General features: G+C 45.2%; 1 protein-coding gene across 1 annotated transcript in view; it reads left to right on the forward strand.

The window, feature by feature from the left end:
- LOC148638646 (inactive phospholipase C-like protein 2) overlaps positions 1-24,620 on the forward strand; it is an 87,444-nt gene that overhangs the window by 52,918 nt on the left and 9,906 nt on the right. The window contains exons 2-4 of the mRNA XM_088622976.1: positions 3,205-5,691; positions 12,178-12,381; positions 15,507-15,582. Of these exons, the coding sequence (XP_088479102.1) occupies positions 3,205-5,691; positions 12,178-12,381; positions 15,507-15,582 (2,767 nt within the window). The remainder of the gene's footprint in view (positions 1-3,204; positions 5,692-12,177; positions 12,382-15,506; positions 15,583-24,620) is intronic.

The raw sequence follows: 24,620 nt of genomic DNA on the forward strand, positions 1-24,620 counted from the left end.
TTTCATGCATGGCTTTTTACACTATTCAACCATCTATCCATCCATCTGCTTTATAATCTGCTTATCCAGTACAGGGCTGTGGGAGAGCTGGAGCCTAACCCAGCAAGTAACAGGAGCAAAGCAGGATACGCCCTGGATGGAACGCCAGTCCATTGTGGGGCATACACAGACAAAGGGAGCATATACAAACTCCACGCAGATAGCCCTGCAGGACTTGAGCCTAGGGCTGTAGTGCTGTGAGGAAGCAATGCTAAGCACAGTGCCACCATGCTGGCCACATTTTAATCAGAGGACCTGAAATAAAGGCTGCTTCTTGTCTAGGGTTTGCACAGAAAATACAGGTTCAGTCCGGCCTGTGCCCCATGGCAATCCTGCACTGCGAACCATGTAGCCCAGTGATTTATTGGATTAAGCTATTTTACATTTTTGTTTTTTTAACTCATTTTTCTCTCTTGCATTAATGGCCTGTGGTGAAGGCATATTTGAACTCCCCTCCCCCACTGGCCTCTGGACTGACCTTCCCATCGGATCCTGACCCACTAATCCACACCACCAGACTGTGGTCCCTCAGGCACATGGCTTTGTGGTCCATTCTGTCCACAAAGTGAAATGCCCTTTGCACTCTATGTACTGTATGTGTGTGCGTCAAAAGCAGTTAAAGATTAATTATACACTGTAAAATGTTTTGTTGTTTCCACTTTAGAAATTGACTGGGACACTAATCGAGAGCTTAATTGAAATATAATTTTCCTTTTAAAATATCTGTCACGGATCCCCCAACAAGGCATTTCCCATCCTCTTCATTCGTGTTTCTTAAAGGCGAAGGTCACATCCTCTGCTTTTTCCTGTTATTTGAGTTCATACTTCTTGCTTATTCTTTTAGCTGCTTCCTGACAAACTCCATTGATGTCGGCTTTCCTATGTGTACGGTTTCCCATGCTGACTGCTACTCATTCCAGAAAAAACAGCTTTTGATTATTATTTTTTTTGTTTACTGGCGAGAAAGCTATGGGATGAGGAAAACCACCATCCTCACGGAGGTCCAAATGTCAGAGAATCGAGACTCCAGATAGCTTCCTATCAACACTCCCCCTGGATCCAAGCCCTGGAAAAGCTTTTCAGATACTGCTTGCATTTGTTCGTTTTTCTTAGAATCCCAGATAATCTTGAATAGAATTCCTAATGCTCTCACTAGTCACAAAAACTCTAGTTACAGAACTCTCTAATAAATAAGGTCAACTAGGATGAGTCAGAGATAGCGGCTTTTGATATTGCTTTTGGGAGTTTCTGCTTGAGAAATCTGTTGTATGGTATAGCCCAGCTCCACCTAGAACTATGTGTTTGGTAGCCTCTGTCAGTAGTGAAGCCACAAGTTCCAAAGCTCTACTTTCATTTCCTGTCTCTTGGGAGGAACAGCAGACAGTGGAGTGACCTTGGTGTTCTGCATAGCAGATTCCTCTTATCCACACGCTTATCATAGCAGTGGTTCAACTGTATCTGAAGTGGGTTTAAAGGTCACATGATTTCCCAAGATAAAATAGTTTAAGTATGAGTGCCTGCACATGGTGGTTAGCATTGCCGCCTTGCGGCGCTGGAGTCCTGGGTTCGATTCTGGACCCGGGGTACTGTCTCCGTGGAGTTTGCGTGTTCTCCTTGTGTGTGCATGGGTTTCCTCTGGGTGTTCCGGTTTCCTCTCACAATCCAAAGACATGCTGGTAGGTCAAATTGGCTTTAGGAAAAACCGGCCTTGGTTGAGTGCGTCTGCGTTTGTATCTGTCTGTCCTAAGGTGGACTGGTAGCCTGTCTATGGTACTGTATATCCTCCCTTGAGCCAGTTGTTTGCCAGAATAAGCTCCAGCTGCCCCATGACCCTGTTTTGGAAGGATATATATTTCCAAGAATTTATGGGCAGCAATGCTTTGGCAGAATAATGTGAAGGAGCACAATCAATACCACAGCATTGCCAACATTGTCAGGGCAATCCCCTTTGGTTTTCTAACAGGGTAACAGGATAGCAGCACTACATCGTTCCAGTCCGAGCACTGGAATTGTGGGTGCCATCCTAAATGAGGATACTGTCCATTTGATTACTTTCCTCAGGTTATTTCAGCAAACCCAACTCTGTAGATGAGAATGAAAATTCAATGATTTAAGAACAAGATCATCTGGATATATATAATATGCGTAAGCTGTTATGCTGTAGTTTGAACGAAGGTGACCATTAAATGAAGTGTCGCTGCTACGGTAATTGTTCCTTAATTTTTGGGAACAATATCCATTGTTCTTTTTACAAGAAGGTTTTTCTCCTGTCCGCCTTTTTTTTTTAAACAGCACTCTGTGCAAAATGTGGCTTTTGTCTGAATAAATGGGTTTTAAATCAGACCTGTCAGGCCAGAAACGAAGACAAAAGCAAGAGCACGTAGGAAAGAGAAGGGAATCTTTTGCCTGTATCTTAACTAATCCTTTTAAAAAGGCACATGGCAGTAATACTTTTCATTTGTACTGAACATAGTTCTTTATCGAACAAAATAAGAGTGAAATGCCTCTGTTTTTGTTCTATAAATTGAACTTCAGTGGATTTTATTTGTATTACTGTTTATTCTAATCAAAGCCAAATAATTTATTTTGTGACAACATCAAATGCACTCTTTTGATCAGTGCTGGATGATAATAGAGTTGTGTTTTATCCATATAAAATTGTGGCCTGTTTTCTTTTCATCCTGCATGAGGAGCTTATTATTGGAAGTCCATATTAAAACAAGATCAGAGCAGAGAAACAGATCACCTGGTCTGTGCATATGCTGATGTCTTTTATAACATCACTGAAGTTGCAAATGGTTTGTGGTCTTGTGCATGTGCACAACCTTAAACATGAAAAGTAACAAGCCCCCCCTCCATAAAAACAATCTTTCTACTAACTAATCCAATACTTCCATTGGAAGTCTAAACTTCCTAGATACTGCTGTGCTGTGCCTGCTTATGCTCCTGTAGATGTAACACTGGTGTTATCTCCGTCTCAGGACTGTTCCTGTGACAAGGCTCATGTACGTACTTTAAATCCTATAGATGTATCATCTATAGTATATCTATTAATCTGTCCTCCTGTCAACATTTATATCTAACAGCCATTAAATATTCTGTCAGTCTTCCTGTAGCTCATCTGCACTTTCTAACAGGACCTTTATTCTACCTCTTTCCCTGCAGGATGGATCAAAGCAGAAGCAGGTGCGAAAAAAGACAGTCTCCTTCAGCACCATGCCCAATGACCGCAAGATCAGCAGCACAGCTGCCTGCATGTCCTTCATGATGGAGGGCTGTGAGATGAAGAAGGTGCGCTCCAACTCCCGCATGTACAATCGCTACTTCATCCTGGACTCTGACATGCGCTTCCTGCGCTGGGAGCCCTCCAAGAAGGACTCGGAGAAAGCCAAGCTGGAGATCAAAACCATCAAGGAGGTGCGTCTGGGGAAGAAGACTCCAGTGCTCCGCAGCAATGGACTGTCGGATCAATTCCCAGAGGAGTGTGCATTCTCCATCATATATGGCGAAAACTATGAATCTCTAGATTTGGTTGCAAGCACAGCAGACATCGTCAACACATGGGTGATGGGGTTGAGATATCTGGTCTCTTATGGGAGGCACACCGTTGATGTGATCGAAGCTAACCAGCCCAGCCTGAGGACATCATGGATTGGCTCTGTGTTTGAAGTGGTGGATATGGAGAAGAAAGGACACATTGATCTTTTCAGGGCCACCCAGATCATCAAGAGCTTGAATCCAGGCATGAAAGAGTCTAGGATCGAGCTGAAGTTCAAGGAGTTGCAGAAGGCTAGGGATCAATATGGAGAGGATATCACCCTTGACATCTTCACCGAGGCCTACTGTGAGCTGTGCACGCGACCAGAAATCTTCTTTCTCCTTGTGCAGTTCTCTAGCAACAAGGAGTACCTGGACTGCAAAGACCTGATGCTGTTTGTGGAGGTGGAGCAAGGCGTGGAAGGGGTAACAGAAGAGATGTGCATGGAGATCATCCGCAAGTACGAGCCATCCGTCGATGGGAAGGAACGAGGCTACCTCTCCATAGATGGCTTCACGCGCTACCTCCTTTCTCCCGAGTGCCACATCTTTGACCCACAGCACAAAAAAGTCTGCCAGGACATGACTCAGCCACTGTCGCATTACTACATCAACTCCTCTCACAATGCCTCCCTCTTAGAAGACCATTTCTGGGGCTCCTCGGACATCAGTGGCTATATCAGAGCTCTGAAGATGGGGTGCCGGAGCCTGGAGGTTGTGGTCTGGGATGGTCCAGACAATGAGCCTTTGATCTATGTGGGGAACTCAGTCTCCCATCAAGTTGCCTTCTCCAAAATCATTGATGTGATCAACCAGTACGCCTTCGAAACCTCGGAGTACCCCTTAGTCCTCTGCCTGGTGACCCACTGCTCCGTCCAGCAGCAAACCGTCATGGCACAGCACATGAAGAAAATCCTGGGGGACAAACTGTACATGGAGCCGCCAGAAGCAGAGGAGCACTACCTCCCCTCTCCTGAGAAACTGAAAGGAAAGATCCTCCTCAAGGGGAAGAAGTTGCCTCCGAATTATCCCGATTCAGAAGCGGACGTGACGGATGAGGACGAGGGCATGGAGATGTCCAGGAGACATGGAGAAGAGGAGAAGGACCAGCTCAACGGGATCACCTGCAAGAGACTGAGGCTGAGCAAGGAGCTCTCAGATCTGGTGTCCTTGTGCAAGTCGGTTCAGTTCAGAGATTTTGAAACATCCAAAAGGTGCCAGAAATACTGGGAGATGTGCTCATTCAATGAAGTGGATGCCAATAGGTTTGCCAATGAATACCCTGAAGACTTTGTGCGATACAACAAGAGGTTTCTCTCCAGGGTTTACCCCAGCCCCATGCGGATTGATGCCAGTAATATGAACCCTCAGGATTTTTGGAAGTGCGGGTGCCAGATAGTCGCTATGAACTACCAGACTCCTGGTTTGATGATGGACTTGAACCTTGGGTGGTTCCGGCAGAATGGCAACTGTGGTTATGTGCTTCGCCCATCCATCATGAGAGAAGAAGTGTCCTACTTCAGTGCCAACGCGAAGGACTCCTTGCCGGGGGTCTCAGCCCAGTTGCTGCACATTAAAATCATCAGCGGGCAAAACCTGCCCAAACCCAAAGGCTCTGCTGCCAAGGGAGATGTGGTGGAGCCGTACATCTACGTGGAGATCCATGGCATCCCTGCCGACTGTGCCGAGCAAAGGACTAAGACCGTCACCCAGAATGGGGACAACCCCATCTTCGACGAGAGCTTTGAGTTTCAGATAAACCTCCCCGAGCTGGCTGCGCTGCGGTTCGTGGTGCTGGACGATGACTACATCGGGGATGAGTTCATCGCCCAGTACACCATCCCCTTCGAATGCCTTCAGCCAGGGTACAGGCACGTCCCCCTGCAGTCGCTGACTGGGGAGTTCCTCGTGAACACCACTCTCTTCGTCCACATCGCCATCACCAACCGCAGGGGAGGAGGGAAGGCGCACAAACGGGGTCTGTCGGTGCGAAAGGGAAGGAGGGCCCGGGAGTACACATCCACCAAAACCACAGGGATCAAGGCTGTCGATGAGCTCTTCAGAGCCGCCACTCAGCCTCTGAGAGAGGCCACGGACCTCCGTGAAAATGTGCAGGTACGACACAGTCTGGGCTGCTCTTTCGGATTATGTTTTCTTCTTAGGTATGATCATGGTTATCGCAACCAAGCAAATAGACCACAAACCCTGATCGATTACCACTATAAATTATATATATCTACCAGCTCTTCCAAATGCCAGCTCCTCAATGTTCAATTTTTTGATTCTGTGAATTTGATTCTCAAATACATCCTGAACTCTCAAGAGCGTAGCTGCAATGTAATGAAAAGAAACAAGTTAATCCGAGGTACCTTCAAGCCGGTCTTGTAGAAATTTTAGTAAGATCCTGAAGAGCAAAGTTTTGCGAGAGATCACACTCGTGTATCCTCGAGGTATTATAAATGCAGCAACTAAGTATGGGAATCGAAAACGTTTATTGAATTTCCAATGCCTCTCGATATATTGGTTTGGTTGAAAGCTGCAGAAATATTAAATATACCAACTAAGATATATTTATAATGTTTCTTGCACTGTATGAAAAGCTGTGTTTCATGTTTGTACCTTGGTTCGTGGATTGGGGATCATTTGTTGGATTGGATTTTTTTCTTAAAGACAGATGGGATTTTGGGAGAAGGGGCTGCTTGGTTTTTATCCAGACTTGGAATCTCCATTTAATTTTATTACTCCACTTTGGAATTGGCCACATAATCAGCTCAACCCTTGTACCAGCAGGGTAGGACTGAGAACCCTACTGGCTTTCCTCTGAAGTGTGAAAAGACCTTGCTTCACACTGAAAGGCCTCTAATGTCTGTTGCTGAGTGAGCATTCACTGGAAGAATAGCAGATCATTTACTGCTGGCACTGCAAGCACCCAGTGACCCAGGGCAGTCACAGGAGTCACTGTTAGTTGGAAAGTCAAGGATAACATGGAAAAGTAAAGCCTACCCATCTCCAGCAGAGAATGGCCAAAACCACACTTGCCACAGTAAGACCAAACCCAGAGTTCGAAATCTGGGCTATAGTTCTTAACCTGCCCCACAGACATTGGTCGAGACAGTAAAGCCTCCAGCTGTAGGACTAGAGCATTTGCACTGCAGGAAAATCAAGTTTTTCAAGGCAGAATGAGATATTTGTGAGCAGTCACAGAGAAATGAATGTTATGCCTCTTTTGAAAACACACCAATTAGAATGAAAGCAAGAGTTGTACCATTGAGCATAATTAGAGGTTAGGGGTAGATTTTAAGTGCATACTTCAATAGGCTGGAACAGAGGAGAAAGAGGATGTTTCTGCATGATTCTGAACTTTGTAATTTTCTGTTTGCAGATTCTGAGGCAGCAGCTGAAAAGGATTATGCTTCCTTGCTAATTGCTCTGTATTTACATGTTATAAAAGCCCATGCAATAAAGATGTATGATTGCTGGGAGGACAATTACAGGCCATTTGAAAAGGGTAATCATTACTGTTGCCCCCTCCATATGTTCAGGGCTTGCATTGGGAGGCTGTTTCTGACCTCTTGCTGTCTTCTATGAGGATGTTTGAAATTCTGAAACAGTCAAGTAATGTTGTCAAGTAGCGTAGGAAGGAGCTGTTTTATTTTAGGTTTTAATTTAAGGCTCTCCTAGGGATACTTAGGAGAAGATCTGGCGTAAGTGAAAATGTTTGTGTATTTTTCACCGAGCACAGCTCCTGATCGTAGCTTGAATGCATTGTGGGGTAAGACTGCTTTTTAAAAAAAAAATACATTTACTTACTGTATGCTGCAATAGGCCCTGTATCATTTTCTCTCAGCATGGAGGAAGACATGCTCACTTACTGTACTGTATCTGAAGGCCAAAGCAAGCAAAACAAAATCTGAAATAACAGCATGGGTATTAACCAGTGACTTTCGTCATTAACAAGGACCGAGGCAGGGTCTGTCGGGTGACTTAAATGTTTCCTTTGCAGTGCTTAGAATGAATTGGGGGTTCTCTGTCACAGATCTGACTCCAGTAAGAGAACTGGTTGAAGTGTTGGGCGTTAAGTGGAGTGTCCTTGAAGATCAGTGAAGGCAAGCTGACTTTTTCCTCTGCAGTTTGCCCAGTAAACACCCTTATCTGCCAGACAGCACTGTGTAAAATAACCAGCCCCATTTTCTGTTGTGTGACTTCCTCTTGGATTAGCATGTCCTCCTTGTCGCCTCAGACACCCACAAAGCAAAGACTTGAACAGTTTGGCGCATCCAACTGGAGAGATAGACACTCAGGTGGAAATGAGAAGTCCGAAGTAGGGGCGCACTCTCCCCTCAGCAGAGAAACTCCAAACTCTGGACAAGTCCTCAATGGCCCCAGACATAAAAAGCCTCAGGGGGAGCGAGGAAAATCCGTTTGCAGTTTACACACGTTTCGCATTAAAGGCTGCTTCTGGTTTCCTTTCAGCATTTCTATAAAAAGAGACCCCATATTGAGCTGCTCAAGTCTTGGCAGTGACCTCCTAGTCAGCATGCGGCTAACAGACCCAGGCAGCAGGTTGTGAGAACGCTTTCAGACCTCTTAGAGGGCGGGAGACAATGAGGTGCTTTGGCGAAGCATGCGGCGCAGATGACTGACACAGAAAGCGCGCTTCTGCCAAAAGCAGAATCTGCGGCTTCTAACCATGGAACTTTTTTCTCCAATTGCACAATTTGCCCGCAGAGCGTGAGGGGGCTAAATACATTGCTTTGTGCATTCGGTTTCTAATGTTCTTCAGGATGCATTATTGATATTTTGGAATATTTTTTTCCCCAAGGCAGAATAATATTATAGGACAAGCGTTATTAAAAATGTATGTTCCTTCATATCTTGTGCTTGCACAACTTGCGATAAATGTGGCTCAAATCCACATCATTCATCTTTTTTTTTACGTGTCTGAGGGGTCACTGAATTAGAATTTCAGCAGTTGGCTTTGCCTTCTAGACCATTTGTCTTGCAAAAATATGATTTGTATTGTTTTTCAATTCCTCTTTTCTCCGCCTCTAGTGATATAAAACAGCTGTCATCGGGCATTTTTACTAGGTTTAATTTGTGGTTGGGTTGCAGCACTGAAAAGCAAAAAATAGAGCTGGAACTGCAAATTGATTACACACTGTTGGCTCCAACAGCTGGGTGTTTTAATATCTGAACAAGTAGGTGTCTGAAATGTTGCCAGTACCTGTTCTCAGTCCAGTACTTTGGATGTTGGCCTTGAATGCTGTTGCACAGATTTGGGATAAGTAAAGTGAAAACTGCAGTGAAACTTTCGTTGCGTGATGTAATCTCTCTTCACTTGCATTGCTGCATTCCTCAAAGTTGATGTCTCTCAGGAGCCTTGTAATTAACTGTCAGTTCCCCTTTTCATTAAACTGCACTCATTTGACAGTTCTTTGCCCTTTATGTATATTGAACACCTTCTCATTATGGCTGGTGTATGCAAGGATTGCTTGTGACTTCACTCACCAGTGCTAAAGTTTGGAACTGTGTATTTTGAGAATCAAGTCAGCTTGATCAGAACAGCCCCCATTTCTAAATCCTATTGAAGATAAGATCACTTAATCGGCCATATATAATCTCTTGTATTAGGAATTGGTCTTTTCGCATACCCCAGCTTGCTCTCCATCAGAAACACAGAGAAGCTTGAGGTCAGAGTGCAGGGTCAGCCATTTATACGGCGCCTCTGGAACAGTTGGTGTTAAGGGCCTTGCTCAGGAGCCTTGCCTTGGAAACCCACACAAACACAGGGAGAACATACATGTACTGTACAAACTCCACACAGACAGAACCCCAGGAATCAAACCCTGGGCCCCAGCACTGAGAGGCTGTAGGGCTAACCACTGTGCCACCATGCCACCCATGTCGTTATAACAAACGCAAAAAGAAACTTTTCCTCAAGCGTCTTCAAGTGTCTTTATCTCACCCCAAATCGGCACACTTAGCTATTTTCTATAGCAGCAAGGTCTCTGAAAGGAAATACTGTACATTTGTTTCCGGTGCACCTCAAAGCAAGCCTTTTGATGTTGGGGATTGTAAGTTTGCTAAAAGTGTTGCCTTACATAAAATGTGTAGCACAGAGAACTCTGATTGCATTTTGTATCCTAAGTGTGTTTTTTTCTAACGTACACCTGTAATTTTATGTACCCAATTGATCTTTGTAATCATTTAACATTTTACTCAAGCAACCACATACTGTGTGCTATTGTAGTAAGGGCACCAGTATTGTACTGATTTAATGGTTATAAATTACGTTTTTCTTTTTATATAGTTTAATTACCAGGCTAATGGATCTCATGCTGGCTGTGAAACTCACATGTGACCTAGCTAAAATGCATGTACAATGAAAGTTACACTCCCAGAATCTTTTTTTTTTTTCAGCTGAATATTGCCTTTTTCCAGTGGGATTTCTTATTCTTCAAATGGAAATGTGTGAAATATATCAGGATTTGAAAGGCATTTCTTTACATTGAGAGTGGCAAGTGTATGGAACAAAGAGCCAAAAGTCCCCGCCTTATCTTATTTTATTTTCTCCAGGGTCAAGAATCGAGGTCCTGGTAGCCCACACGACAAGGTCTCTGCCTTTGTCACCTGTTTTTAATGTCAAATAATGGCGGTAAAAAAAAAGCTGTTAGTGTTCCTGGCTTCATTTAATTACAAATAAAGTCCCGTTTCCAATTGAATTAAACCAGAAATCATCGTTAATGTTGGCACAGCTGACGCCTTAGGGAGACCCAGCCTCTTCAGCTAGGTGCATGTCACATAAATGACCCTTTTCTTGGGTGGGTGGTATTACTGCGGAGCTCTGCTGTCTCGGAGTGTGTTGTGATTCCACCCCGCTCGCTCCAGTTTCAAAAAGCACCTGTCAGGGGGCAGCAAACTGCACGAGGGGGAGAGACTGCTGACCTTGAGGTTCCTCCCAGGTCCCAGGCAGAGTAACAATAGCTGCAGCTGCAGCTCCACAATCTGTTCAGGTGACAACGTGAAACAAATGGCTTAAGAATGGCGTTGGGTTGGGGGGGGGGATGGTGTCTGCCAGCATGGCAAAATATCCTTCTGCTGTCTCAGAAACGTGGAAACAAATATCCCATTGCAGAGCGAGTTTGAGCCATTTCAGATCTCCTCTAGGGATGTGGGCTGATATCTGTGAGCCTTACTGGGTGTTTCATTTTTGTTAACATGCTACAAGAGTGGATCTGCATGGCTACCACACACAAAAGTCAAGCTTTCCAGAATGCAGTTCCTGGTTTCCCCAGGCACTGGGACATCTTTATCCGAGCCCTGCTGAGGGTAGGGTGGGAAAACTGGATGCCAGGGCTCTGAGTGTTATCACTGGTGCTTGTGAGTGCATTCGTACCTCTGTCAAATTCCATGCGCTCGTACTTTCTTAATGGAGATTTTGTTAACACGCCACCCCCACCTGTTCATTTGGTCTCTTATTGCACGTTGTGATGTGATGGTTCTTACTCCGTGGTCTGCATTTATTAAAGACTCAGGACCCAATTCAGGATGAACCGAACTATAATTCTGTGCGGCTGAATGATTTGTGTTACCTTGCAGTTTCCTTTTCATTTTTCAAATAAACTTCATCAGAGCTTCTGAAAAACAGAAGGCTGTGAAATTGGCTCAGTCCCTCCCGGCAGGATGAAGTCTGAATGGTACAACATGATTCGGAGGTCTTCCAGTGTAGCTGCGTCTCCGCTCTGCATAGACCGATTCTCTTTCCTCTTAGCAGAGGTTGGAGCCCTGGGAAACTACATCCTCTTAAAGCATAATAGGGCCTTTCTCTGTGGCCAGACTCCTGATGAGAGATCACACTGTTTCCCACGCTGTGCTGGGCATTCCCAAGACCCAGTTTTTTTCATACACCTTACTGGATCGGTATAGTAGCTTGTTGAAGGCACAGATTCACTAGCCAACCTCAGGGGCTCCTCTAATTAAAAGGACGTTCTCTTTTAACTCCATGCTTGATTGTCTCGCCCATAATACAGTGTATGTCTTTATACTCTCAAGGCTCATTTACAAAAAAAAGTTTCATAATCAGTTCTTTGTTTGACAGGGCTGTTCCGAGCTGGTTTTATCAAATGACTGTCACTCAGTCTGGGAAGCTGTAAGCGCAAGCAACTTAATACCTGCTGAGCAAGCTTTTTTCACTTCCTGACCAGAGACTGAATCAGTTCGATTTGCTGATGAAAAGCAGTGCAAAGGTCATGGTGTCGATCTGTATTCCTTATTTTTTATGCACTGTGCACGCAGTGATGTGAAAACAAAAGTACGCCCTCTTAAGATTTTACATATTGAGACATATCTGACCTTCGCGTAGTCCTCACCAAGTTCTGACAGTCGATAAAGCTAACCTTTATTTATTAAACAAAAAAATCTACTAAAATTCAGAAGCCCTTTACAGTGCTTTAGCTGTATTTTATGTGGTTTTTACTATGTTCGGTCTTGGTACACTTTCATTAGGCACGCAAGCGAGACACTGTTTATTCATGACAGCGTAAGGCACCGTACCTCCAAACCTGTCTGCTTGTTCACACGCCTCTTCTCCTCCTTCCTCAGAATGCCATGGTGTCCTTTAAGGAGCTGTGCGGCCTGACGCCGGCTGCCAACATGAAGCAGTGCATCCTGACGGTGTCGACGTGGCTGCTGAACAGCGACCGGGCCCTGCAGGTGACGGTGAACCTCAGTGAGGCCTACCCCACCATGGAGGCCCAGGGCCCGGTGCCGGAGCTGTTGCGCAAAGTGCTGATGGCCTACGACACGGTGCGTCACCGCGGCAACCTCTGGGGGCCGGCTTGGGGTCTGTAGTGGACTGGGTTGTAATGGCAGTGGGCCTGCCACTAGGCAGTTTAAGCTATTTACAGCTTAGAAACTGTAGTCACAGTTGGGGTTAATTGCCTTAATTGCTTAGTTATTAGTTATTTGCTTATGGGATTATTAATAACCCTGTTTTATGTGGGTGTTAAGTGTTAAGTCTTGGTTTGGTATGTAAGAGAGCCCAGGCTGACGAATCCCAACACTCCTCTGGCAGCAGATTGCACACAACTGCTTGGCCATTCCAATCGGAGACGTCAGGATCCGCTCAAATTATTCCCCAAACAGTAAACAGTATATTTCCACTATGGTTACAGCCGTATGATCCCACTTCTGGTGCTGGTGTGTGTGTAACCTCCCTGCCGTCATTTGTGGAAAAAATATAAAAACATTTGCTTTATATCAAATGTGGAGGACGGTAGTATTAGGTTCTGAATCGTTTCTGACTCTGAGCTCTTTGGAAATGTCAGTAAACTGCAATGTTTAATCAGTGCTGAGGAGACTGTATTTCGGATGGAGCAAAATATATTTCTGGCACTGCAGAGGTCAGCCATTTTAGTATATATGATGCATTTGCACAACATATAAGTTCCCCTGGCTTGCTGACCTGCATTAAAATGGTCTGAGTAGATTTAGCTTGGAGTCTGGCGGCTTTTACTGTACTGAAGAGACTGCAGACGTGGGTATTTTTTTAAGTATTTATTTTTAATTGCAATTAGAGCTGTGCATGTCAGAAGGCACCTGCATTTCAGACCTATTCCTGAAAGGGAAGCCCACAGGAGCATGATCACACTGCTTTGTCACGGGAGAGTGTGAGCAACTGAAAGGACACTTTTAGAGCAAACAAAAACCAAAAAGTGCGTGCACACAACACCACATGACTCTCCTATCTCTGACCTCTATGACTCCATTGTCTCGGGATGTTGTTGCTGCATCCCTCCTGTTGGGCAGTGGCTTCAGTGGATACTGCAGATTAAGCCATCGGTAAATTGTGCATTTGACATAGCCTGCAGGAAGTCGCCTTTTCTGATCCGGCTCAAGTCTGCCAGATAATGTGCTCCTGAGCAGCGTTTCCGCATTTCCAGGCCATGTCCCGTGCCCAGGGTGCGAAGCTGCCATCAGCGGGATCATGACTGAACTCTGCCTCTAAGTCCTCTAAGCAGTTGGCGCAGGAAGACTGAGCCATGCGTGGCTGTGCAGGAGCTTACAGCTCAGAAGAGGAGAGAGGTTTGATTTGTATTTGAACAAACAAGTAAATGGGAAAATGTTTAACCGGCTCACGTGTTCAGCAGCGGGTCTTTTCTGCCCGTGAAATATACGGTCTGTTACTGCATCAAAGTGCCTAGCAGTAGCTGATCTGGAGAGCGTTCACTGCTCTCTTGGAGAAGAGTACTTAATGCACTTAACTAGATTTGAACTGCGAATCTTGAGCTGGATTCGGATTTCCTGACGCTTTTAATGCTGTTCAGAAATGCCAGGGCACATGCGTTTAAATTAGGTGCAACATTATATTACATAATGTTACATTATGTGAATCCTTTCCTTGTTCTATTAATAATAGTAATAGCAAAATACCTTGCTTTTATAAATTGCTTTTAATCCTGAAGGAAGATATCTCTTGATGGATGAGTATGAATCAAATCAAATTTTTTCCCCCGGCTTTGTAAGATCAGGGCAGCGTTTGATGCCTCTTATTTGGGAAAGCACTCAGTGCAGATTCCTGATCAGACCTGGTGATGTTCTTTGGGGCAATGGGCTGTGCTCACAGGGAAGTTGTCTGTCAGCTCCTTCTTCTCCTTTTCGAAGTTCCTTAAGAGAAAAAAATTCAGTCTGACCCAAGTCTCGGTATACTCCAGCTCCAGGATGGCTCGATCAAAAGACAATGAGTGAGTGAGGGTGCAGCAGGAGCCGACTTAACAAAACCAAGATGAGAGAGGCGTGATGTCAAAAGGAATACCAACTCCGCGAGCCTCGAAATGTTATGCAGGCGGACCAAAAAAGAAATCACCTTCATGCTTTTTCCCTGTATATTCCTTCTTCTGCCCCAGCCATCACCCCCTCCCTCTCCCCTTCCTTCCTCTCCCTTTCAAGGTGTCGGACAAGCCTTTCGAGGTTCCTCAGGCCTTGTGATTGGAGTTGCTTACGTTTGGTGGACAATAGTTATCTGCTTCACAGGACAACTGCCAAAAACGCTTTGAGTCGTCCAGCAGTTCAGTTGAATGAACCAACCAAGAGCAGAGCCGAGACCCACAAAAACTAGGCTCCCACGTGACAAGGAGGAGAGGGCTCCGAGACCCTAGTTTGAAGATCTAAGGGGAGCCCTTCATGGCCACAGACAGAGACTGGAGGCCTTGGGCCTCTCGAATTCATTTCCTGTTGGAGTCACGTCCTCAACAGCGGTGCCCCAAGTTTATTTTTGTCGGCCTTTCTGCCAGTGGTGAGCTCATCCTGCTGGCACTCGATATCAGCGAGCTCAGCAGGATAAATATAGTTCAGGTTCCCTCTCTCTTGTGATGGCTACAGTCCCATCCTGGACTGACGGGCCAGAAAACACCTCACAATTAGACTTAAGACATTATGAAAAGCCTCAAAACTTTCTGGGGGGTGGAGAGGGGGGGAGTGTTTTTCCTCGTTCTTGCCTGCTGCCCCTTTTTTCTCGTGTTTTATTTTCTCCCCCCAGATGTTAATATTGTTCAATAAATATGATAGAATTGAAAGATCCTTCACAATCCAGTCAGCTGGGGATAGAATAATTAAACCATCTTAATTAAAGAAAACGCTGAGAGCATACTGGTCACAGCAGAGGATGAGGGAAGAGCGCTAGGCTTTGTGTTTTTAAATCTGGGAATAGTTTTCGTCTAATAAAACAAAACGTTTCTGCCATTCCTCAATAGCTCTTGAGCTGAATGGGACGTTCTCATAGAAAGCCCATTCAGTCTTCTTCCTCCCCAGGAAGAGCCCGTATTGTTCAGACAGTCCTCGGTACGGATGGGCGCTCTGGCGCGGGAAGTGAGCGAGATGGGGTAATTGCTCGAGCTTCCTGATCGAGGGCTATTCTCTCTCTTTTTGTGCAGATGATCCAGACAAGCCGCACATTGATTGAGTCCGCAGACGCTGTGTACGCCAAGCTCATCCAAGCACAGAGAGCAGGTACGTGCACTCCTCTTTCCCACTCTCCAGCCCAGCGGGTTCCCAGGAGTCCGCCTGCGTCTTCTGCTTTGCAGTCTGACCGCGGGGTTAATTACTGAAGCCGCTTGAACTCTTCAATTAAAGTACATGCTTGATCAGGCCTCCTTTTGATTCTTTCCATTAACGCTAGCTTCAATCCCAAACCAGGTTGGTGGGGTAGGGGGTTAACTGTTTCATTAACCAGTTGTCTGGAATTTAAGCCACAGTTTCTTTTGAAACGTTTGGGGAGCATTTGATCCAGTACTATTGACACCAGTTGTGTGGACTGTACGAATGTATTAAACGATTACATTTCATGGCAGAAAGATACTTGAAGTAGGATTCTTCCTGGGTTGTGGGACTGCCTGTAGAATATGATTTAAAAGGGTCTGTCTGATTAAGTAAAAAGCTCAATAAAATAGTTTCTTAAGCCTAGGTAATTATAATTAGCAATGGGGAAGAAAAAACTCCAGGAGACAAAATTAGTCCAAGTTGGAAACACAATTGTCTTGTGTTTTTGAATGGCAAACAGCACCACTTTGTGGCCACATTGTGTATCATAGTGTTCTCATCAGGATGGAAGTTTTCTTTTGCACTGTTGCTTTGGGAGAGCATATGGGCATGACCAGTCCTGCTGGGGCAGTTCTGGTAAATGGTGCCGATTCTGTAGTTCCCGTTCTGTCCTGTTTGACAGCACAGAGTTGGAAAGTCATGTGTCATTCGGGATGCAGAGGGAATTCATTGGAAACACAGTGTGGTTCAGTGACGCAGAGTGCAGTGACCTGAAGGGGAAATGCAGGAAGGTCCTTTCTTTTCTCTCCTGCCGTGCCCCTCTTGCGGTTAGAGAGAACCACAGGCTGCCATGCGAAATACAGGAGGTCACTTCCTTACAACGCAAAGCAAAAAAAAAAAGTTTGGCCTTTGCAGCTTTCTCTTGTGTTGCAAGAAAACTCTGCAAATCAACAAGGAAAGTCACTCCCAGCTCCCTTTTCTCTCCATTTCTGGCAATAGCATACCGCCTCCACATTTTCTCAGAGGCTCTCACAGCTACAATATCACCACCTCGCATTCCAGGCTCCTACTACGCTGGAGAACAGAAAGGCTTTCTGCCTTCAAGATATTGTCCGAAAATATCTCTTTTGCATTGAACGGCTTTGTTTATTCTGCATTTCAGCAGCCCACATCTTTGTTAATCAACCAGGCTGTTTTGTACAGTTTTTTTTTTTATGAGCGCTTGCTAGCATGCTGTGTCCTGGGCCCCAGATTAAATGGGATCTTTACGATGATCTGCCCCTGCATATCTCCCCTGTGTGACCTAGGGATCAGCAGCAGGAGCAGCTGTAGCTGTGGAATAGATTTAAATGTGTTTTTGCTGATTTAATGGAACATCAAAGGCACAAACTCTGCCAGTTATGCTACGTCCAGTTTTCACAGGACACTGAGCTCAGTGGATTGTCTGTGCAAATGGATGCTTATGTCTTTGCCAACTCATGTTACATTCTGAGGTCACAGTGGCTAGCACTGGGTATCACGCATTCCTCCTGAATTCCAACATTGTAGCAATGGAATAAAATAAAAGGAAATAAATAGTCCTGTGCTCATCTGTCAGCATGTGATCTGCCTTAATTAAACATATTGGAAGCCTCTTAAGTCTTCTTTTTTTGTTGTCATTTTGCAAATGCACTTGTCCACCAAGTCCACCATTTGTGCTTTCTGGGATAGCAGCCATAAACGACAGAACTATGAAGAGGGAGTTGTCCTCTGTGTCTGTCCAGTCAAGATCAGCAGTTTCCCATCACTACAGATGTTCGGCTTCCTGTCTCATCCTTCTGCTTTCTGCTCATGCGTATATTTTATGTATTTTGCAGAATCTGTGCAAGCCTTCAGCGTTCTTTGTGAACAGATGCACAGCGCTAAGCTGCCAGACTCTATGGTGTTTGTGCCTGCTCTTTCTGGTGCTTGGTATTATTCCACATCGATGTCTGTATTTTAAGGCAGCTCATTTCAGCTTTTTTGAATGATTCAAATCAAGACTGTCTGTCTAAGAATAGGACGTTTTTGTGTTGCACACTAGGTTTAAATGCTTTGAACGATCTTAGATCTCTTTCTTCTTCCATCCAGACATTCTCCCAAAGGATGAACAGTCCCCCCAGCTGAATTTTATTGTTTTATTTTCTCATACAGAATACAGTCCATAAGGCTACATTTTCTCTTACTGGGTTTATTTTACATGCTAGCTAAGAAAGGCAGAGGAAGAGACATTGCATGGTGTTTCCTCATGGAGTTCTTCTTGATGCTAAATGCCTGAAAGCATGGTTTATTCATACCTCCTGGTGGCCAGAGGTGTGTTGACACTTCACAATCCCATCCTTGTAGAATCCAGAGGACTCCTCTGTTGTGGTTTTTGACATCTTGAGTGAAATTAAAAGTTAGCAAACCTACCTTCCTCAGTCTGGATCACTGTGGGAGGATGACTGTAAAGGAAACTGGGTCAGGGGCTGGCTGAGAACTGTGACGTCAAAAACAAACATACTGTACATGGCCGTTCTGATTACACTAGGGGAAAAACGACTATTGACTGGAAATGTAAAAGAGGCTAAGAACAGCCGTCACTTATTGAATTTCCCTTGCTTTTGTCAGTGCACGCTGATGGTTGAAACGTTTTTTGGGTTTGCGACTATAATTGATTGTAACACGTCAAATTGTACAAAATCCGCTACAAATTGGGGCTCGATGACTCTCTTCCTCTTAAATGCAGCACACGCAGCTGTAATTACAGCCTGCATGCAAGCCCGATTTCCAGTTGCCGTTATGTGGTTTTGCAGGGAAGTGCGCCAGTGTGGCTTTCAGGTGGCAAATTACTGAGATTAATAATGACAATGGACCGGGTGTGCAGGCGTGTGTGTGTGTTTGTGCGTGTGTTTGTCTGCTTGCCCGTGCTGGGACGTGCCTGTGCGTGTGCTCATGGGTTATTGCAGTTCAGTCCCCCGCTGCCCAGTGGGACCAGTGTGATTGCTGTGTGCACACAGGGCCTGGGCTGCTGGGAACCTAACCTGTCAAGATTAGCTGCTGTAACACATCAGTTCTGTGGCAGCCTGACACAGGGGAGAGAGTAGGCAAGTCAGCACAGGTCCAGGTCAAGGTGCGAGAATGAGCTACAGGTTCATCAACAGCTGCAGTGAGCTGGTCAGTGCGTTATTGACGGTGTGGCTTTTGTGTACTTGTTAGTAAATGTGACCTTAGCAAAGACCACAGACATTCTGTCCTGCTTAAGGTGTCTGGTAGCCAATACGGCCTGTGGTGAGGCATGAAGTGAGCAGACTGCTGCTCAAGCTGTCATGAGGATGCTGGTCTGGAGCAGGGGCCTGGCTCCTGCATGGGCTGTACCATTTGTGGGCTGGGATGGGGGGGTGGTGGGCAGGCAGGGAAGATCGATGTGACAGGTCAGGATTTACCCTGGCTGAGAGAGTCGAGGTCTCCATGCTTTGATTTTCGCAGGGCTCTCAGTGAAGTCGCCGCATCACCTATTTACAAATAGCCGGACTGGGGCAGCAGGAGGGACGTAGGGGGAAAACTCCAATTCAAATGACTATGAAAAGACAATTCCAATAATCTCTGACAAGACATGGATGCAGTAAACTTTCAATAAACTTGATCTGCCGTGAAGCTGGCTTGAGGTACTGTAGATACGCCTGGTTGGAGCATTCAGTTCATGTACTAACACTGCAAAGACTGTAGAGAAAAGCTGCTTCAGAAGGGGAAGCAAGTGTTCTCTGATAAAACTGTTTTTTTTTTGTTAATGCCCTGCAAAGACCAGAGCCAGCTTGACGATGACTGTATTGTAGGCTTCTGGTAATAACTTATCACGATTTGGGCGCGTTATGAATTACCATCTAGCCCGTTGGGGGAGATTATATCTTCCCTGCCGCTACATTAGGCCCTCTCAGTGGTATTATCACAGGATTAAGTTGTTTCACAGAAAATTAATCTACTGGTGCTGGCCCCCGGTCAGGAAAGAGGAGTGGGCACGTTCCGGTTCTGCAAGAGTGGGGGAGAGTGGAAGAAGCTTCAAACAAACAAAAGCTGTTTCCATGAAGCTAATCCCTCGACTCTCTCGATTTCTCCAGCTCTGCCTGTATGTACTTTGTAGCTAGACGAAGGTGTGCATGGTACAATCACTGGAGCCTGGAAGGTCCCAATGATTCTCGTATTTCTGTTCTGTTCTTGTTTTTCTTTGTAGTTATATCTCCCAGAATTGATTCACTCACACACAGTTCTTATTGTGAGCACACAATCGTATCAGGAGTCTGTTGAGCTCTGTCCCTCTGTAAAGCTAGTGTGGAACTTTGTGTGCTGTGTGCCATCACGTGCTATGGGGCCTGTTGTTCACTGATCAAATCGCAAGATTGGAGGGACAAATGGAATTTATTTAACACAACCATCAGGCATTGAGCTTTAATTTAGTGTGAAATTGCTTGAGATTGATTTTCCAATACACATGTGAAGAGAGAAAGATCAGAGAATGCAGGTTTTGTTGTAGTCCACTTAAGAGCATGTATACAGGGTGATCTCGACATCTGCTCCTATACAGTAGGAGTATTTCCTGAAGTTTCTAGTGCAGGAGTGTCCAGTCCAGGTACTGGATGTGTGTCTACAACTTATTCCAACCCAGTTCTTAACAAGCTTAATGGGCTAATTACTCATTTAACTAGATTAATTGAACGGCTTCTTTCAGCCCTTTAGGTTCTGCTGTCTTAAAGAGACCTGCAGAGACATCTGTGCTCCTGGAGCAGGATTGAAAAGCCTAGGCCTAGTGAGAGCTTGGGTTGGGTTGGCCTAAACATTTAATTTAGAGTTGTCTCCAATGGCTCCAAAGTGTTCGATAAGTTACTGTTCTCTGAAGGAAGTGATTGCTCTGAGTAATTAACCACACAAAAAAAAACCTGCTTATATCTAAGAAAATAACTTAAGTTAAATATTAAATTAACTGTACAAGTTGCCACAAAATGCAGAAGGCACTAGGCCCTCTAGGAAGTAAATCTCATGCTTTAATGTTGTTTGGATGAGGCTCAGGAATGGAGTAATATAATGTCTGTCTGTCTGCTTTGTTAGCTGACTCCAAACTGCTGCTCTAGTGCCAGTGAACAAACTGGCTGCTCAGGTCTTATCTGCTACATTCCTCCTTTAAAACCAAAACTGTGATTTTTTTCAGTGTTAGAAGATAGATGTGAAAGCCTGTGAAATATTACACGCTCTAAAGAGCACAGTTGTTAATGGAAACCTGGCGGTCATACATTATTTAAACACCCTCTGCGTTGAGGGAATTCCCGAGCAGCCATGAAGCATCGTGACTGCTGATCAGGAGAGACCTACAGGCCTCATTCTGAGGTCCCAGGAGGCTGTCCCAGCTTTTTTTTTTAATCAAGGCTCACAATAGGGTGACCAGCTGGCTGTGCTGGGACCTTCTGCATTAGGACTTCTTTATGTTCCAGGATAAGCGTCCCCTGTGGCTGTGCTTCGTCAACACCCTCTCGTTAAGGTGCAACTAATTACCACTCCTGGGGGCTGGGGGCTCAGCCGGTCTGAGTTTGATGTTGAAGGCTCCAGGATCCGGAGCCTGATTCCCTGATTTTCCTTCTGTTCCCATGGCAATACTCTGGCACCCCATCCCTTCCAATTCCCTGACCAGCAGAAACCGTGGCGCCAGTGTTGCCCTTACTGTAAATGTGCCCTGAAGCCACTGGGAGATAAAAGAGAAATAGTTACACCTGCTTGCGCTGACTGCAGTGTTGTAGTGATTGCTTTTAGCCCCCTGCTAGAGCACTTCTGCGCTGTACTGAGCGATATTATATGATGTGTATTTTCTATTTAATGCGTTACATAACAACACATGCATACGGAGCAGTGGAATGCATCTCTGTGTTTCAAGTGAAGTGCTGTGACACGTGGAAACTCATTGTGTTCATGACTGGGCTGATGAGACAAGTCATCACCAAAACCTCACGAGAATCCAGGGCTACAGAGCAAGTGGTACTGATGAGAGTGTCCGTCCTGTGCGATTCCAAGAAAATAAGAGCTGGTCATATGGTCAGAGGTCCCTGCTGTTATTTGGAATCGTTCTCAGTTTTGCATTTTCATTTAATGAAAAAAAAGTCGTTCTATCATTTTCCTTTATGTGCTTGGCATATTTGTGTTCTTCGTAGACAGCTGTGCCATTGTCCTTTCAAATTATTGGGTTTGTGTGTGTGTGTGGCAGGCTTGGAGTGTTAAAATTCCAAGAGTTGTTCTTGCTGTAATTAAAAAAAACTCTTTTCTGTTTTAGAAGCGGTTTGCGCAGACCGGTGACCAGCTTTTTTTGTATGCAGAATGAGCGCAAACCGTATTTTTTCAAACCTTTTAAAAATTTCCAAACGTGGAAATTATGCCGTTGGGATCGGCGCAAAGCGAAGCTGTGACAGAGCAGCGACGCTCTCGCGCGTTTATGGGTCAGATTGCTTTTCAGAAACTGCTGTGTGGAGTTGTAAAACTTGATTAGGGGATGTAGAAAATAAGGACAGATCGCTACAGCACAGCAAAGATCTGTTTGTCCATATCTGTGTGGATATGGACCAATGGACACATGGATATAACCAACTGGGAAGAGTCTCCTGCTTTGTTGCGTAGCTGTCCTGTTCTGTAGGGCAGTGGGAAAGGAGGACTGGGGAATGGGTGGATTGTCACAGCAAAGCAATCAGGATTATATGATTCGGTGTAGTAATAATAATAATAATAATAATATTATTGTGTTTAAAATTATTATTATTAATACTTTTCTGGACACTCCACCCAAAGCGCTGTACAGGTAATGGGGGATCCCTTCCACCACCACCAATGTGCAGCCCCCACCTTGATAATAACAGCAGCCATAGTGCACCAGTCTCATCTGAGGGATGGCACCTTTTTTCAGTATAGTGTCCCCGTCACTATACTTGGGCATTAGGACCCACACAGACCGCAGGGTGAGCGTCCCCTGCTGGCCCCACTGACACCTCTTCCAGCAGCAGCCTTAGTTTTTCCCAGGAGTCTCCCCTCCAGGTACTGACCAGGCTCACACCTGCTGAGCTTCAGTGGGCTGCCAGCTGTGATTTGCAGGGTGATATGGCTGCTGGCAAGTACATGGAGTACACATTAAGTACACGGAGAGGGGGGACTGGAGGGGGAAACACCGAGAGGGGCACTGTGTATCTACTGAACTGGAAGCCTTATCCCAGTTTCCGAAACCTGTCGGTCCCAGGCGGTGTGAGGGGTCCTCTGTGCAGGGAACTGGCGGGACGCCTAATGGCGTGCGGCCGTGATGAAGAGATGCACTGCAGGAGGGTGGCACATTCCAGAAAGCCTGGCAGCCAGAGAGTCTTCCCGACTCCCCGAAGGAAGTTTTTTAGCCCGTTATTTCCCAGAATCCCTTACGTAGCACAGGTCAAAGATGCGTGTCTCCAAGGTTGCATGTACGTAAGAAAGCCTCATCTAGCTTGTGGTAACATAATAATGAAACAATGAAACCTGTTAACTGCTGCCTTTTCCCTCTTATATGCAATATCTAATGTTGTCTAATTTGTTTGTGATAAACCTATTTAGCCATTAACTTCTACTCTTATTGCCTTATGAGTGTGTTTTCTGCACTCTGTACCAACTCTGCATTGCCGTTTTGTCCTTGTTTTATTGTGTAAGGGAGCTGGAAAATGTCTCCTAGTGACTCATAAAGGATTACATAACTAATTAGCTGAAGCTAATGTGGAAAACCTAGCAATGTTCCTAAATCCCCTTGGCATTCAAGTACCAATCCCAAAGGTTTTAGTTTGAATAGGTTAATAACTGATCTGACTGATCTCATCACAGATGCTGGTCCCCAACTTTTACAGGAGGGTGGACTAAAGCAACTGGGGTCAACTGGCTTACGGTACCTCACTCAAGGTGCGACAGCAGTGTCTGCCGCAGGGACTCGAACCCACAACCCACGAAACCAGACACTTTCCCACTGTGCTGTGCTGGCTGCTTATTATTCTCATTGTGGCACAATGTTACTCAGAGCTGCAAATTATTGTTGCTCATATGTACATAAATAAATGAGATTTATATAACCGTTCTATTAAAGACCTTCCACTTATTAGCCTGCTCAGGATTCAAGTTTTTCCAGCTACACAGGCAGAACGTCTTTAAGGAGCCTTTTCTGTTTATTTCTTTATAGCAGAACAGACTGACATCACTGTCATTGAGATAAGGATAAAAACTCAATTACGCTGCTACACTATTGAAAACGTTATCAAAGACCCCGTGGCGTGCTTGAAACACTTTTTTTAATGAAGTCTGTTTTTCTCATTTATCGAGCATGAGGCTGTTGTTTTCTTTTGCGTTTAGCTGTCTCTGGGCTATCTTTTGCTCTGCCCTCTTACTTTGACTGACGGGTGCCTCCTCTCCTCGGTCCTTCTGGGAAACATGTCACCTGTATTCATTAGCATTCCCGTTGTTGTCAGCAGAGCAAGGTATGCTCTCAGTGTGTTATCCTTCTGCTCTTTTCCACCCCCCCGGGCTAGGAGTGCTCAAGTCGCAGTTGTGAACGTGAGACACCAGTTTTTTTAAAGGAGCCTTTTGGAAAACAATCGGAGGAAAAAAGGCAGGAGGCAGGGCTGAGAAGAGAGGCACTTTTTGCTCCCGAATCTACTTGTCACAGAGGGACGCCGCAGCTTTGATCAGTTAAAAACGTCCTTAAGAGATGTGGTCGGGAACGAGCACAGCGGGGCCCTATAAATAGACGCTACACACCTGTGGGAGTTTCGTGGGTGAGGGAATGACGTGAGCCAAGGTTTCTGTGTGTGCATACTTTCTCTGCTGTCTCCCACGAGCTTGTCAGCCCGAATGTGGGCTCTCGGATGAATGCTGTTACCAAGGAAATGTCGGAGATCAAAGCACGCTTCTCTCCAGTGGTGTCCTGTTTCTCTTTGACTGTACTACTACAGGAACTGCGTGATCCCAGGGTACAAACA

The sequence above is a fragment of the Lepisosteus platostomus genome, chromosome 28 (genome assembly GCF_059453375.1).
Source record: "Lepisosteus platostomus isolate fLepPlt1 chromosome 28, fLepPlt1.hap1, whole genome shotgun sequence".
NCBI classification, from domain to species: Eukaryota; Metazoa; Chordata; class Actinopteri; order Semionotiformes; family Lepisosteidae; genus Lepisosteus; species Lepisosteus platostomus.